We start from the raw sequence: 16,352 nt of genomic DNA, 5'->3' as shown, positions 1-16,352 counted from the left end.
CTTCAACCAATGCCATACTATTAGCCCTAGCTTCAACCAATGCCCTACTATTGCCCCTAGAACTTCAACCAATGCCATAGTGGCCCTACCTTCAAACAATGCCATACCATTAGCCCTAGCTTCCACCAATGCCATATTATTGGCCCAAGCTTCAACCAATGCCATGCTATTGCCTTAGATTCAACCAATGCTATCCTATTGGCCCTAGCTTCAACCAATGCCATACCATTAGCCCTAGCTTCAACCTATGCCCTAGCTTCAACCAATGCCCTACTATTGCCCCTAGCTTCAACCAATGCAATCCTATTGGCCCTAGCTTCAACCAATGCTCTAGCTTCAACCAATGCCTTACTATTAGCCCTAGCTTCAACCAATGCAATCCTATTGGCCCTAGCTTCAACCAATGCCCTAGCTTCAACCAATGTCCTTCTATTGGCCCTAGCTTCAACCAATGCCATACCATTACCCCAGCTTCCACCAATCTCATACCATTAGCCCTAGCTTCAACAAATTCCCTACTATTGGCCCAAGCTTCAACCAATACCCTAGTTTCAACCAATGCTCTACTATTAGCTCTAGCTTGAAGCAATGACCTATCTTCAACCAATGCCATACTATTAGCCATAGCGTCCACCAATGCCATATTATTTGCCCAAGCTTCAACCAAAGCCTTGCTATTGCCCTAGCTTCAACCAATGCCATACCATTAGCCCTAGCTTCAACCAATGCAATTCTATTGGCCATAGCTTCAACCAATGCCCTAGCTTCAACAAATGCCTTACTATTAGCCCTAGCTTCAACCAATGCAATCCTATTGGCCCTAGCTTCAACCAATGCTCTAGCTTCAACCAATGCCCTTCTTTTGGCACTAGCTTCAACCAATGCTATTTTATTAGCCCTACTTTCAACCAGTGCCAAACTATTGGCCCTAGCTTCAACCAATGCCGTACTGTTGTGGGCGCTATCGCCTCCACAATAATATAGCCACCTAATCAACCCCAGCTTACTCATCCAACCCCTCTCATCTTCCCTGCTACTTTTCCTTTGATTGTTGCTGTAAACGAGAATGTGTTGTCAACTTCTCAGTCATCTTACCTGGTACAATACACCTTATACATAAACTATCCAGACACAGACAATCTGCCTTTAGCCAACACCATTACCACTCTGGAGCCAGTAACCACAGGCCCAGCACACGTTTATGTATTATTAGTTCTGGCAGAGTGACCCACTGAATTAACATAGCTAACATGTATACAACAATAGGAAGGCTATTGAAACTGAAACATTGTGTATGTGGCTGCAGGAATAAGACAGTGTCTGTAGAAACATAGCGGTTGGCTTTTCTTTCTCTGTTATCTTGTGTAATGTATTCTCCTCGTGATGGAACCAAGGTTATATTCACAACTGGAGATGTTGTGCTCAACTCTTATACAGATAGGAGTCGTCAAACTCAGAAGAAATAGACGTTCTTTACTCACAAATAAAGTCATTCATTTAGATATATGATATCAGCAGTCTCAACCATATTGTTGTTTGTGTCCAACTGGAGGGGTTATTGGGTCAGGAGGGGTTATTGGGTCAGGAGGGGTAATTGGGTCAGGAGGGGTTATTGGGTCAGGAGGGGTTATTGGGTAAGGAGGGGTGCGTCCTGCTCGAGGGGTTATTGGGTCAGGAGGGGTTATTGGGTCAGGAGGGGTTATTGGGTCAGGAGGGGTTAATGGGTCAGGAGGGATTATTGGGTCAGGAGGGGTTATTGGGGTTATTGGGTCAGGAGGGGTGCGTCCTGGTCGAGGGGTTATTGGGTCAGGAGGGGTTATTGGGTCAGGAGGGGTAATTGGGTCAGGAGGGATTATTGGGTCAGGAGGGGTTATTGGGTCAGGAGGGGTTATTGGGTCAGGAGGGGTTATTGGGTCAGGAGGGGTTAATGGGTCAGGAGGGATTATTGGGTCAGGAGGGGTTATTGGGGTTATTGGGTCAGGAGGGGTGCGTCCTGGTCGAGGGGTTATTGGGTCAGGAGGGGTTATTGGGTCAGGAGGGGTAATTGGGTCAGGAGGGGTTATTGGGTCAGGAGGGGTTAATGGGTCAGGAGGGGTGTGTCCTACTGGAGGGGTTATTGGGTCAGGAGGGGTGTGTCCTGCTGGAGGGTTTTTTGGGTCAGGAGGGGTTATTGGGACAGGAGGGGTGTGTCCAACATTGATAATTATTTGATTAATTAATTACCTGATTTATTGATTGATGAATTGGTTAATTGATTGATTGTTTGTTTGCGTGTCCGACCACAGGTGTCGAGTGGGCTTGAGATGAGCTTGTCCACCGTTGATTAATTGATTTATTTATTGTCCTGCTACAGGTGTTATTGAGCCAGGAGGGGCGTGTCCACCATCAGGTAATGAGGACCATCACCCCCTCGGCTGTCCTCTCTCTCCCTGAGGGGGGCACATACATCATTGAGGTGCGGGCGGTGAGTGAGGGGGGAGAGGGAGCAACCAGCTCCCAGGTCAGAGTACTCACCTCTTCAGGTAAGACAGACACTGAGCCCAAATCAAACTAATGTGCTTCTGTAATTACTAGCGTGTTTCAATTGGTCAAATACAGTCACAGCATGGCTATTGGAGGACTGGAACCTACTGTTACTTCCAGGTCACCTTAAATATACAGTATATACAGTGTATTCAGAAAGTATTCAGACCCATTTAAATTTTTCAGCATTTTGTTTTACTCATTAATCGACACACAATACCCCATAATGGGAAATTGTAGCAAATTTATTCTACAAAAAAACTGGAACAATAATACCTTATTTAGATATGTATTCAGACTCTTTGCAATGAATTTAGCTCAGGTGCATCCTATTTCCATTGATCATCCTTGAGATGTTTCTATAACTTGATTGTCCACCTATGGTAAATTCAAATGATTGGACATGATTTGGAAAGGCACACATCTGTCTACTGTATATATGTTTCTCATTGTCTGAGAGTCCTTTAGGTGCCTTTTGGAAAACTCCAAGCTGGCTGTTATGTGGCTTTAACTGAGGAGTGGCTTCCATCTGGCCACTCTGCCATAAATACCTGCTTGGTGGAATGTTGCAGAGATGGTTGTCCTTCTGGAAAGTTCTACCATATCCACAGAGGAATTCTGGAGCTCTGTCAGTGACCATTGGGTTCTTGGTCACCTCCCTGACCAAGGCCTTTTCTACCCCCATTGCTCAGTTTGGCCGGGCAGCCAGCTCTAGGAAGAGTATTGGTGGTTCCAAACTTCTTCCATTTAAGAATGATGGAGACCACTGTGTTCTTGGGGACCTTCAATGCTGCAGAAATTTTTTGGAGCCCTTCCCCAGATCTGTGCCTCGACACAATCCTGTCTCGGAGCTCTACGAGTCTCATTTTCATGTCTACTCCCTCTCCTCCTCTCTGCTCTCATTGTCGCCAGTTTACTTATTGCTACACACACCTGTCACCATCGTTACGAGCTCCTGCACCTCATGAGACTCACCTGGACTCCATCACTTCTATGATTACCTCTCCTGTATCTGTCACTCCCTTTGGTTCTTTCCCCAGCCAGTATTACTTGTGTTTCTCATCCAGACGCTACTCTTGTTTTGTATTGTTCCATGTTTTTTGTATTATTAAATTCACCCCTGTGTTTGATTCCTGACGCCCAGCGTCTGCGTTACAGAATACAGCCTCAAAAAATGGAAGCAACAGGGATTTTTTAAATAATTTATTTTTCGCTGGTGACGTCGGGTACAAGGGCCACTGTCGAAGCAACCGGGGATGCCTCACCTGGATAGTCAGGTTCTCAAGCCTTGGTTGGCTCATCAGGCTTCCATTGTCAATGCAACTGGGGATACCTCAGCCATCCCATCAGGCTTCCAAGCCTCAGCTGGTTCGTCAGTCTCCCGCGCCTCAGCTGGCTCGTCAGTCTCCCGCAACTCAGCCTGTTCGTCAGGCTCCCGCGCCTAAGCCGGTTTGTCAGGCTACCGCAGCCGGTTCATCAGGCTCCCGTGCCTCAGCAGGTTCGTCAGGCTCCCGCAACTCAGCCGGTTCCACTAGTTCCCGTTCCTCAGCCGGGTTTACAGGTTCCCGCGCCTCAGCTGGCTCTTCAGGTTCCCATGCCTCAGCTGGCTCTTCAGATTCCCGCGCCTCAGCTGGCTCTTCAGGTTCCCGCGCCTCAGCTGGCTCTTCAGGATCCCGCGCCTCATCAGAGGTGACCGTCCTGCTCCTGGTCATTGGGACCGTTCCTCTGGTAGGCGTCCTGCAGCCTGAGCCACGCATCAGGGAGGGGGTACTGTCATGTCTACTCCCTCTCCTCCTCTCTGCTCTCATTGTCACCAGTTTACTTATTGCTACACACACCTGTCACCATCGTTACGCGCTCCTGCGCCTCATGAGACTCACCTGGACTCCATCACTTCTATGATTAACTCTCCTGTATCTGTCACTCCCTTTGTTTCTTTCCCCAGCCAGTATTAGTTGTGTTTCTCATGTCCAGACGCTACTCTTGTTTGTATTGTTCCATATTTTCTGTATTATTAAATCCACCCCCTGTTCTTGATTCTTGACTCGCAGCGTCTACGTTACACTCATATCAATGGGTCTGAATTTTTAAATTTGCTATTTTCTATGTTTTCGCTTTGTCATTTCGGGGTATTGTGTGTTGATTGATGAGGAAAAAGTTATTAAAACAGTTTTAGAATAAGGCTGTAACATAACAAAATGTGGAAAATGTCAAGGGGTTTGAATATTTTCAGAATTAACTGTATGTATAAATTACTTCCAGGCAGACTGGAACACCCGACGAGGGATAATAAACTGACTGGAACACCAGGCTAGGATTCATAAAGAGACTGGACCACCATACAAGGGCAAATAAATAGACAGTCTGGAACACCAGACTAGAGCTTATGAATAAGACTGGAACACCAGGCTACGACTAATAAACAGACTGGAACACCAGACTAGGATTAATAAACAGACTGGAACACCAGGCTAGGATCAATAAACAGACTGGAACACCAGACTAGGATTAATAAACAGACTGAAACACCAGGCTAGGACTCATAAACAGACTGACTGGAATATTATCTCTACTAGATCCTGTTTCTCCCCCTCCCCTGTTTCTCCTCTTCCCCTGTTTTTCCTCCCCTGTTCTTCCTCCTCTGTTTCTCCTCCTCCCCTGTTCTCCTCCCCTATTTTTCTCATCCCCTGTTTCTCCTCCCCTGTTTCTCCTCCTCCCCTGTTTCTACTCCTCCCCTATTTTCTCCTCCCCTGTTTTCTCCATCCCCTGTTTCTCCTCCCCTATTTTTCTCCTACCCTGTTTCTCCTCCTCCCCTGTTTCTCCTCCCCTATTTTTCTCCTCCCCTGTTTCTCCTCCTCCCCTGTTTCTCCTCCTCCCCTGTTTCCTCTCCTCCCCTGTTTCTCCTCCCCTATTTTCTCCTCCCCTGTTTCTCCTCCCCTGTTTCTCCTCCTCCTCTGTTTCTCCTCCTCCCCTATTTTCCTCCTCCCCTGTTTCTCCTCCTCCCCTATTTTTTTCCTCCCCTGTTTCTCCACCCCTGTTTCTCCTCCCCTTTTTTTCTCCTACCCTGTTTCTCCTCCTCCCCTGTTACTCCACCCCTATTTTTCTCCTCCCCTGTTTCTCCTCCTCCCCTGTTTCTCCTCCCCTATTTTTTCTCCTCCCCTGTTCCTCCTCCCCTGTTTCTCCTCCTCCCCTGTTTCTCCTCCTCCCCTGTTTCTCTTCCTCCCCTGTTTCTCCTCCTACCCTGTTCTTCCTCCCCTGTTTCTCCTCCCCTATTTTTCTCCTCCTCTGTTTCTCCTCCCCTGTTTCTCTTCCTCCCCTGTTTCTCCTCCTACCCTGTTCCTCCTCCCCTGTTCCTCCTCCCCTATTTTTCTTCTCCTCTGTTTCTCCTCCCCTGTTTCTCCTCCTCCCCTATTTCTCCTCCTCCCCTGTTTCTACTCCCCTGTTTTTCTCCTCCCCTGTTTCTCCTCCTCCCCTATTTTTTTCTCCTCCCCTGTTTCTCTTCCTCCCCTGTTTCTCCTTCTCCCCAATTTTCTCCTCCCCTGTTTCTCCTCCTCCCCTGTTTCGTCTCCCCTGTTTCTCCTCCTCCCCTGTTTCTCCTCCTCCCCTATTTGCTCCTCCCCTATTTTCCCCTCCCCTGTTTCTCCTCCTCCCCTGTTTCTCCTCCTCCCCTATTTCCTCCTCCCCTATTTTTCTCCTCCCCTGTTTCTCCTCCTCCCCTGTTTCTCATCCCCTATTTTCCTCCCCCCCTGTTTCTCCTCCTCCCCTAACCCTAACCACTAACCCCTTACCCATAACCCTAACCCAAACCTAACTCCTAACCCTAATCACTAACCCCTTACCCTAACCCTAATTCTAAACCTTACGCTGAACCTAACTCCTAACCCTAATCACTAACCCCTTACCCTAACCCTAATCACTAACCCCTTATTCTAACCACTAACCCCTTACCCTAACCCTAATCACTAACCCCTTACCCTAACCCTAATTCTAAACCTTACGCTGAACCTAACTCCTAACCCTAATCACTAACCCCTTACCCTAACCCTAATCACTAACCCCTTATTCTAACCACTAACCCCTTACCCTAACCCTAATCACTAACCCCTTACCCTAACCCTAATTCTAAACCTTACGCTGAACCTAACCCCTAAGCTTAAAATAGCCTATGTCCTCTTGGGGAATTAGTAAATGTCCCCACGAGGGAGACTTTTCCTTGCACAGCTAAGTTAGTCTCAAACAAGACAAATGTTAAGTTTACCATAATTTGTAGAAACACAAGTAACAAGCTTTTTAGTCCAAACACATAAACGTGCATTTTATTATTTCTCTGCCAGACGAATGATTCATTTCTGCAATTTCAAAGCCCCTGAGAGTTAATGTCAACAATTAGCATACTTCAAACTACTGTGGGTGCTTGCGAATTATTTTAGATTAAATTGTGTCTGTGAGAAGAAACCAGTCCTTACAAAAATTATTTTCTGTTTATCGGAAATGTTTGGATTTATTATAGCACAGGCCTGCCTGCCTGTCATACCTTGTTATTACCTTCGCCTGCTGTCTACTTAGTCTTGTTGTTTAACTAGCCAGTTGTCTAATTAGTCTGTTGCGCTGTCTAATTAGCCTGCTGTCTAATTAGTACGTTGTCTAATTGGTCTGTTGCCCAATTAGTCTGTTTTCTAATTAGTCTGTTGTCTAATTAGTCTGTTGTCTAATTAGTCTGTTGTCTAATTAGTCTGCGGTCTAATTAGTCTGCTGTCCAATTAGTCAGCTGTCTAATTATTCTGCTGTCTAGTCTGTTTTCTAAATAGTCAGTTGTTTAATTAGTCAGCTGTTTAATTATTTTGCTGTCTAATTAATCTGCTGTCTAATTAATCTGCTGTCTAATTAGTCTGTTGTCTAATTAATCTCCTGTCTAATTAAACTGCTGTCTAATTAGTATGCTGTCTAATTAATCTGCTGTCTAATTAGTCTGTTGTCTAATTAATCTGCTGTCTAATTATTCTGTTGTCTAATTAATCTGCTGTCTAGTCTGTTGTCTAATTAATCTGCTGTCTAGTCTGTTTTCTAATTAGTCTGCTGTCTAATTAATCTGCTGTCTAGTGTGTTGTCTAATTAATCTGCTGTCTAGTCTGTTGTCTAATTAGTCTGCTGTCTAATTAATCTGCTGTCTAGTCTGTTTTCTAATTAGTCTGCTGTCTAATTAATCTGCTGTCTAGTCTGTTTTCTAATTAGTCTGCTGTCTAGTCTGTTTTCTAATTAGTCTGCTGTCTAATTGATCTGCTGTCTAGTCTGTTTTCTAATTAGTCTGCTGTCTAATTAATCTGCTGTCTAGTCTGTTTTCTAATTAGTTTGCTGTCTAGTCTGTTTTCTAATTAGTCTGCTGTCTAATTAATCTGCTGTCTAGTCTGTTTTCTAATTAGTCAGCTGTCTAATTAATCTGCTGTCTAGTCTGTTTTCTAATTAGTCAGCTGTCTAATTAATCTGCTGTCTAGTCTGTTTTCTAATTAATCTGCTGTCTAGTCTGCTGTCTAATTAGTTAAACTGAATATACTGCAGCTCTGTAATGCTGTTAGTCCAAGCTTGATGTGCAAATTGTAGGTCTAATTGTTACATTTTATAAAATCATGAAACTTGGTACACATCATTTCACTTCACTGATGGCATTATAGTGAATCGGAGCAATCTTCAATTTGGATCAGGGTTGGAGTCAATTCCATTTAAATTCCAGTCAGTTCAGAAAGTACACTGACATTCCAATTCCAAATCTCTTCAATGCTTTTTAACATTTTTGGAATTGGAATTTTGGTTATTTTCTGAATTGACTGGAATTGAAATTGAATTTACCCCAACTCGGGTCTGGATTCCAGGCTACATGTTGTCTGTTGCTCCCCAACCCTGGTATGGACTCTCTAATGACTAGATGTTCTCTCTCCCTGTCTACCCCCACCCCCCAATCCCCCCTGTCTACCCCATCCCTCTATCCTTGTGTCTATCCCCATCTCCCTGTCTACCCCATCCCTCTATCCCTGTGTCTATCCCCATCTCCCTGTCTACCCCCACCCCATCTCCCTGTCTACCCCATCCCTCTATCCCTGTGTCTATCCCCATCCCCATCTCCCTGTCTACCCCATCCTCATCTCTCCATCGCTCCACCCCTGTCTTCCATCCCTCCATCCCCCATCTCCCTGTCTACCCCAATTGCCCCCATTCCTCCACCCCTGTTTCCTCACTCCTTCATTCTCCCTGTCCCCCTCGTCTTCCCGTCCCTCCACCCCTCCATCCCTCTAACCCAGGTGTCCGAGCGAAGAGTGGCCAGTGTTCGGTTCACAGCCTGCTACCGTGGGGCCTGCCATGGACTACTGCTATGCTCCTCTCCGTTCCTCTGGTGCCTTCAGCTTCCTGGTGAGGCCTACACAGAGAGACCTCCTCCCTCGCTCCTCCATCCCGCCATCCTCCTATACATGGAGGGACCTCTTTCATCCCTCCCTTCCTCAGACGGTCTGTTTTCTCTGACCTTATCCATAAGCCAACCAGGCCTGGGGCCTGCCGAGGACATCCATTTTTGACACCAACAAAACAATGGATGGTCAAAAAATAACATTAATTTATTTTATTTAAGTATACATTTTTCAGGAGCTGAACTAAACATTATTTGTGAAAACATGTTTTTTTTGCACTTTTTTCCCAACATTACTTGTGTTGTACTGTAACTGTACATTGTTGTGGAAATACTTTTTGTTTAATAATTTAAGGGCACCCCAAATGGCACCCTATTCCCTATATAGTGCCCTATGGGCCTGGTCAAAAGTAGTGCACTATGTAGGGAATAGGGTGCCATTTGGGAAGCATTTTACTTTAACTTTATGGGCCGTTGTTTTCTTACCTGACTGGCCTCTAACTGCTTCCAGGCGGCCAAAGCCATAAGGCTCTACAGAGTGTGAACAATTCCCTGAAAGCTGCTGCTGAGGCAGTTTGGCTGTCTGGCTGTCTCTGTCCGACTGTCTGGCTGTCTGTAAGGCTGTAATACTGTGATCAGCCTGATTCAGCCTCTCTTCTCATTAGTTATCTGTATCCATGTAGTCCTTGGCTGCCTAACAAGCAGCAGCTCAGTCAAGATCAATGTTTCCTTATTCATACAGAGTGAAGTGAAAGAATAAACATGTTTTATAGTACCCGAGAAATGTTACTACTCCCAGACTAGCTTTTTGTACATTGTGTTACCTTTAGAAACAAAACAAAAAAGTGAGTGGTGTGTGTTTCAGCTAGGTCACAGTTTCTGTTTTTCTGATAGCAAAGAGCAATGCTTTTCAGCACATGTGTTGGACTGCTGGATTTATCAGAGGTAAGGTGATACCTGTCCTCACCTGTAGTGCCCAAACACATCTTTAGACAAAGACTTGATAAGTCTGTGGAGACTCATTGGTGTCAGTACAAATAAATGTGATGTATATTTTTTAAATGGTTGTCTGTCTATTTTTCAATTACCTTTATTTAACTAGGCAAATCAGTTAAAGAACAAATTCTTATTTTCAATGACGGCCTAGGAACAGTGGGTTAACTGCCTGTTCAGGGGCAGAACGACAAACTTGTACCTTGTCAGCTCGGCAACCTTCCGGTTACTAGTCCAACGCTCTAACCACTAGGCTACCCTGCCGCTATCTGTCTTCACTATATATGTTTTTAACTGGTTGCCTGTCTTAGGGCGGTATACCAACTATTTTGCTATACCAGTATTGATGCACGGATCGGTTTGGGTTTTTACTTCACCTTCTATAATGGTATTTGAATGTTTGGTTTGTTAAACGTCGTGTGTAACATCCATTTTTATAGTTTACATGCTACTTGAGTCATCCCTCTCCGCTCTCTCTCCATGCTGCTTTCCAAACACAGCTAGCCCCGCCCCTTGTCACTCTAGGAGCACAATTGTTGTCGTTTGACCAAGAGACACATGCGTTCAGTCTGCATGGTCAATGCAGCTCATGCAACAATGTTGATGACAACGGTGTGTCCACTTTCCAAGTGTTCCATAACCACACTATTAGTTTGTGTTTCCAGCAAACAGCTGGTTTCTTAGCAATTTTAGCTAAATTGTGTTTGCTGCTAATGCTAATCCCTAGTTAGCTTGCTTGCTTGTAAATGTACTGAGTCAGAGCAGACGTAGCTAGCTAATACAGCCTGATACCAGTGCTGGTCTAGGCCTATATCAGCATGTTGTTTGTACAACAGTATCTTCTAAATCAAAGAGAAATATAATAAGCGTGAATATGTTGATTATAGGGTTTCCTAGGAAACACTGACCATCCCTTTTTTCCTAACATGTCACAATAACACCTCCCTGGAATTTTCATTCATTGTCATGTCAAACACTGTATTCAAAGTGCCCACTATTATATATATTATAAGTATAGAATTAGAATAATCATTCTATTTCCATGATTCAGACAGTTCACCCAAGTGTTTTGTTCTAAATCGCAAGTCAAATCGCAATTGCAACATTTGGTTAAAAATAAGGCCTCATTTCCTTGCCCATATCATGTAGCCATAACTGGCAATGTGTAAATGATCTCAAATGAGTACAGGAAGTGCAGAAATAGTTGGAAATGCAGGAAATTATTTTTGTTTGAAGTTGAATTGAACAGTATAAACCAATCAGAATGGAGAAAGACACATTGAAATCACTTACAATGTATGTGTTGCCACCGTAGGGTCATGCACTACTCATAAAGCACATTTAAGTTGTATTATTCAAAAACATCAAATACCATCAAATTTCATTATATTTCCCAGCCCTAGTCTGTCTGTCTTTACTATAATCTGGAAGAAGTTGACACCGAGGGGCATTGTCCCTTTCCGACTCTACTAAAATGTAGGAGTGTGCTGAGTAACTCGGACAAAACGAGAATTTTACAAACACGATTTTGACACAAGTATATTTTGTAATTATCCATGATCGGCATAACATGTTTTTTGTTGCCAGCACGCATCTCTCTTTCACTCAAACAATGAAATGTTGTGTGCTCAAAACAACTATTTGCTAGTTCTTCTGTCTGTAAGGAAACGTGCAGGGTATCGGTTGAGCCTGCTTCAACAATTGGATTAGATCAAGCTGCTCTCCATCTGGTATCATTTCCACAGACAGACACACGTGAGGCGCTGTTTCACTCATCTCAGGGCAGGTCTTTCCTTGTCCAAAAATGTTGCGTAGGAATCATTAACCATAGCTGCTCATTGTTGTTCTTTCAACTTATTTCCTGTCTACTATTTTATGCCGTCTACTTTGTTGGTAGTTTTATTCTGTGTAATTTGCTGGTTGTTTTAGTCTATCTGTCTACTTTGCTGGTTGTCTTAGTCTGTCTACTTTGCTGGTTGTCTTAGTCTGTCTACTTTGCTGGTTGTTTTAGTCTGTCTACTTTGCTGGTTGTCTTAGTCTGTCTACTTTGCTGGTTGTTTTAGTCTGTCTACTTTGCTGGTTGTTTTAGTCTGTCTACTTTGCTGGTTGTTTTAGTCTGTCTACTTTGCTGGTTGTCTTAGTCTGTCTACTTTGCTGGTTGTTTTAGTCTGTCTACTTTGCTGGTTGTTTTAGTCTGTCTACTTTGATGGTTGTTTTAGTCTGTCTACTTCGCTCGTTGTTTTATTCTGACTACTTTGCTTGTACTTTTAGTCTGTCTATTTTGCTGGTTGTTTTAGTCTGTCTACTTTTCGTCTGTAGACTTGGCTAAGAAAATATCATTGTTTTAGTCTGTCTTCTTTTCGTCTGTAGACTTGGCTAAGAAAATATGGTTGTTTTAGTCTGTCTACTTTGCTGGTTGTTTTAGTCTGTCTACTTTGCTGGTTGTTTTAGTCTGTCTACTTCACTGAGGCAATATAGTTGTTTAGTCTTTCTGCTTGGCTGAGGCCATATCATTGTTTTAGTCTGTCTACCGGTGCTGAGGCCATATCATTGTTTTAGTCTGTCTACTGGGCTGAGGCCATATGGTTGATTTAGTTTGTCTACATGGCTGAGGCCATATGGTTGATTTAGTTTGTCTACATGGCTGAGGCCATATGGTTGTTTTAGTTTGTCTACATGGCTGAGTTCATCTGGTTGTTTTAGTTTGTCTACATGGCTGAGTTCATCTGGTTGTTTTAGTTTGTCGACATGGCTAAGGCCATCTAGTTGTTTTAGTCTGACCACTTTGCTGGTTGTTTAAGTCTGACTACTTTGCTGGTTGTTTTAGTCTGACTACTTTGCTGGTTGTTTTAGTCTGACTACAATGCTGGTTGTTTTAGTTTGTCTACATGGCTGAGGCCATCTGGTTGTTTTAGTCTGACAACTTTGCTGGTTGTTTTAGTCTGTCTACTGGGCTGATGCCATCTGGTTGTTTTAGTCTGACTACTTTGCTGGTTGTTTTAGTCTGTTTACTTTGCTGGTAGTTTTAGTCCAACTACTTTGCTGGTGGTTTTAGTCTGACTACTTTGCTGGTGTTTTAGTCTGACTACTTTGCTGGTTGTTTTAGTCTGACTACTTTGCTGGTTGTTTTAGTCTGACTACTTTGCTGGTTGTTTTAGTCTGACTACTTTGCTGGTTGTTTTAGTCGGACTACTTTGCTGGTTGTTTTAGTCTGACTACTTTGCTGGTTGTTTTAGTCTGACTACTTTGCTGGTTGTTTTAGTCTGACTACTTTGCTGAGGCCATCTGGTTGTTTTAGTCTGACTACTTTGCTGGTTGTTTTAGTCTGACTACTTTGCTGGTTGTTTTAGTCTGACTACTTTGTTAAGGCCATCTGGTTGTTTTAGTCTGTCTACTTTGCTGGTTGTTTTAGTCTGACTACTTTGCTGAGGCCATCTGGTTGTTTTAGTCTGTCTACTTTGCTGAGGCCATCTGGTTGTTTTAGTCTGTCTACTTTGCTGGTTGTTTTAGTCTGTCTACTTTGCTGGTTGTTTTAGTCTGTCTACTTTGCTGGTTGTTTTAGTCTGACTTCTTTGTTGGTTGTTTTAGTCTGACTACTTTGCTGGTTGTTTTAGTCTGATTACTTTGCTGGTTGTTTTAGTCTGATTACTTTGCTGGTTGTTTTAGTCTGACTACTTTGCTGGTTGTTTTAGTCTGATTACTTTGCTGGTTGTTTTAGTCTGACTACTTTGCTGAGACCATATGGTTGTTTTAGTCTGTCTAGTAGACTAGTCAGGATCAAAGTAAAGATGAATCAAGCAAATTACAGAAAGATCCTTGATGAAAACCTGCACAGAGCGCTCAGGATTTCAGACTGGGATGAAGGTTCACCTTCCAACAGGACAACGACCCTAAGCACACAGCCAAGACAACTTCGGGACAATTCGGGACAAGTCTCTGAATGTTCTTGAGTTGCCTAGCCAAAGCCCGGACTTGAACCCGATCCAACAGCTCTGGAGAGACCTGAAAATAGCTGTGCATCGACGCTCCCCTTCCAACCTAACAGAGCTTGAGAGAATCTGCAGAGAACAATGGGAGAAACTCCCCAAATACAGGTGTGCAAAGGTTGTAGCGTCATACCCAAGAAGACTTGAGGCTGTAATTGCTGCCAAAGGTGCTTCAACAAAGTACTGAGTAAAGAGTCTGAATTCTTATGTAAATGTGATATTTAAGTTTTGCATTTTTAATAAATTTGCTAACATTTTAAAAATATCTGTTTTTGCTTTGTCATTATGGTTTAGACTTGAACATTGAGGGAAAAAAACGATTTAATACATTTTAGAATAAGGCTGTAACATAACAGAATGTGAAAAATGTCAAGGGGGCTGAATACTTTCCAAACACACTTTATCTGACATTGTATTCCCATTTGAACTTTGATATGCTTTCAGATGGTAGAAAGCACAGTGATAAACATTTGGTGACAACTTAACCAAAAATAAGACATGGTTTTTCTATTGGAGTTTTTCGTGCTTTTAGATGGTTGAGAGCATAGTGATAGCACTGGAAGTTCAGCTAACTTTTGGCTGTCTTTTTGAGTGGGTGAATATACAATAAGTATACCAAACATTAGGAACATCTTCCTAATATTGAATTGCATACCCACCTTCTGCCCTCAGCACTGCTTCAATTCATCTGGGCATGGACTCTACAAGGTTCGACAGGGATGCTGGCACATGTGGACTCCAATGCTTCCCACAGTTGTGTCAAGTTGGCTGAATGTCCTTTGGGTGATGGACTATTCTTGATTCACACGGGAAACTGTTGACCGTGAATAACCCGGCAGCATTGCAATTAATGACACAAACCAGTGGATTCAACTGGTCAGTCTATCATGGAAATAACAGGTGTTCTTAATGTTTTCTATACTCAGTGTAGGTTGTAATCTCATTGATCCCCATCTCAACCAAAAATGTGCCAATGACTTATTTCTATGTTATTTAAAGATGGTTAGTCTCGGTCAGGTCTTGTTTTTCCACATTTAGACAGGTCTTTTTCCCAACACATGGGGGCTGGGGCTGAACCCTGAGGTACGCAAAAGGCAAAACAGCGCCACTGGCAGAACCAGGTGCATTTGTTGTTTTCTTTTTTTGAGTAAAGGAGCCAATATCCTGTCAACATTCAGAAGTCTAACTGTCAATATCCAGCAGTCTAACTGTCAATATCCAGTAGTCTAACTGTCAATACCCAGCAGTCTAACTGTCAATACCCAGCAGTCTAACTGTCAATATCAAATCAAATCAAATCAAATTTTATTTGTCACATACACATGGTTAGCAGATGTTAATGCGAGTGTAGCGAAATGCTTGTGCTTCTAGTTCCGAAAATGCAGTAATAACAAGTAATCTAACTAACAATTCCAAAACTACTGTCTTGTAAACAGTGTAAGGGGATAAAGAATATGTACATAAGGATATATGAATGAGTGATGGTACAGAGCAGCATAGGCAAGATACAGTAGATGGTATCGAGTACAGTATGTACAAATGAGATGAGTATGTAAACAAAGTGGCATAGTTTAAAGTGGCTAGTGATACATGTATTACATAAGGATACAGTCAATGATATAGAGTACAGTATATACGTATGCATATGAGATGAATAATGTAGGGTAAGTAACATTATATAAGGTAGCATTGTTTAAAGTGGCTAGTGATATATTTACATCATTTCCCATCAATTCCCATTATTAAAGTGGCTGGAGTTGAGTCAGTGTCAGTGTGTTGGCAGCAGCCACTCAGTGTTAGTGGTGGCTGTTTAACAGTCTGATGGCCTTGAGATAGAAGCTGTTTTTCAGTCTCTAGGTCCCAGCTTTGATGCACCTGTACTGACCTCGCCTTCTGGATGATAGCGGGGTGAACAGGCAGTGGCTCGGGTGGTTGTTGTCCTTGATGATCTTTATGGCCTTCCTGTGACATCGGGTGGTGTAGGTGTCCTGGAGGGCAGGTAGTTTGCCCCCGGTGATGCGTTGTGCAGACCTCACTACCCTCTGGAGAGCCTTACGGTTGAGGGCGGTGCAGTTGCCATACCAGGCGGTGATACAGCCCGCCAGGATGCTCTCGATTGTGCATCTGTAGAAGTTTGTGAGTGCTTTTGGTGACAAGCCAAATTTCTTCAGCCTCCTGAGGTTGAAGAGGCGCTGCTGCGCCGTCTTCACGATGCTGTCTGTGTGAGTGGACCAATTCAGTTTGTCTGTGATGTGTATGCTGAGGAACTTAAAACTTGCTACCCTCTCCACTACTGTTCCATCGATGTGGATAGGGGGGTGTTCCCTCTGCTGTTTCCTGAAGTCCACAATCATCTCCTTAGTTTTGTTGACGTTGAGTGTGAGGTTATTTTCCTGACACCACACTCCAAGGGCCCTCACCTCCTCCCTGTAGGCCGTCTCGTCGTTGTTGGT

The 16,352-nt window shown here is 43.5% G+C and overlaps 1 protein-coding gene across 1 annotated transcript in view; it reads left to right on the top strand.

The window, feature by feature from the left end:
• LOC110503441 (contactin-5) overlaps positions 1-9,982 on the top strand; it is a 312,088-nt gene extending 302,106 nt beyond the window's left edge. Inside the window, exons 21-22 of the mRNA XM_036961468.1 lie at positions 2,354-2,522; positions 8,817-9,982. Coding sequence (XP_036817363.1) covers positions 2,354-2,522; positions 8,817-8,929 — 282 coding nt within the window. The 3' untranslated portion in view covers positions 8,930-9,982. The remainder of the gene's footprint in view (positions 1-2,353; positions 2,523-8,816) is intronic.
• The last annotated feature ends 6,370 nt before the right edge of the window (positions 9,983-16,352 follow it).

The sequence above is a fragment of the Oncorhynchus mykiss genome, chromosome 24 (genome assembly GCF_013265735.2).
Source record: "Oncorhynchus mykiss isolate Arlee chromosome 24, USDA_OmykA_1.1, whole genome shotgun sequence".
Taxonomy (NCBI): Eukaryota; Metazoa; Chordata; class Actinopteri; order Salmoniformes; family Salmonidae; genus Oncorhynchus; species Oncorhynchus mykiss.
Note: the sequence above shows the minus strand (reverse complement) of the source record. Positions and strands in the feature narration are given on the sequence as shown.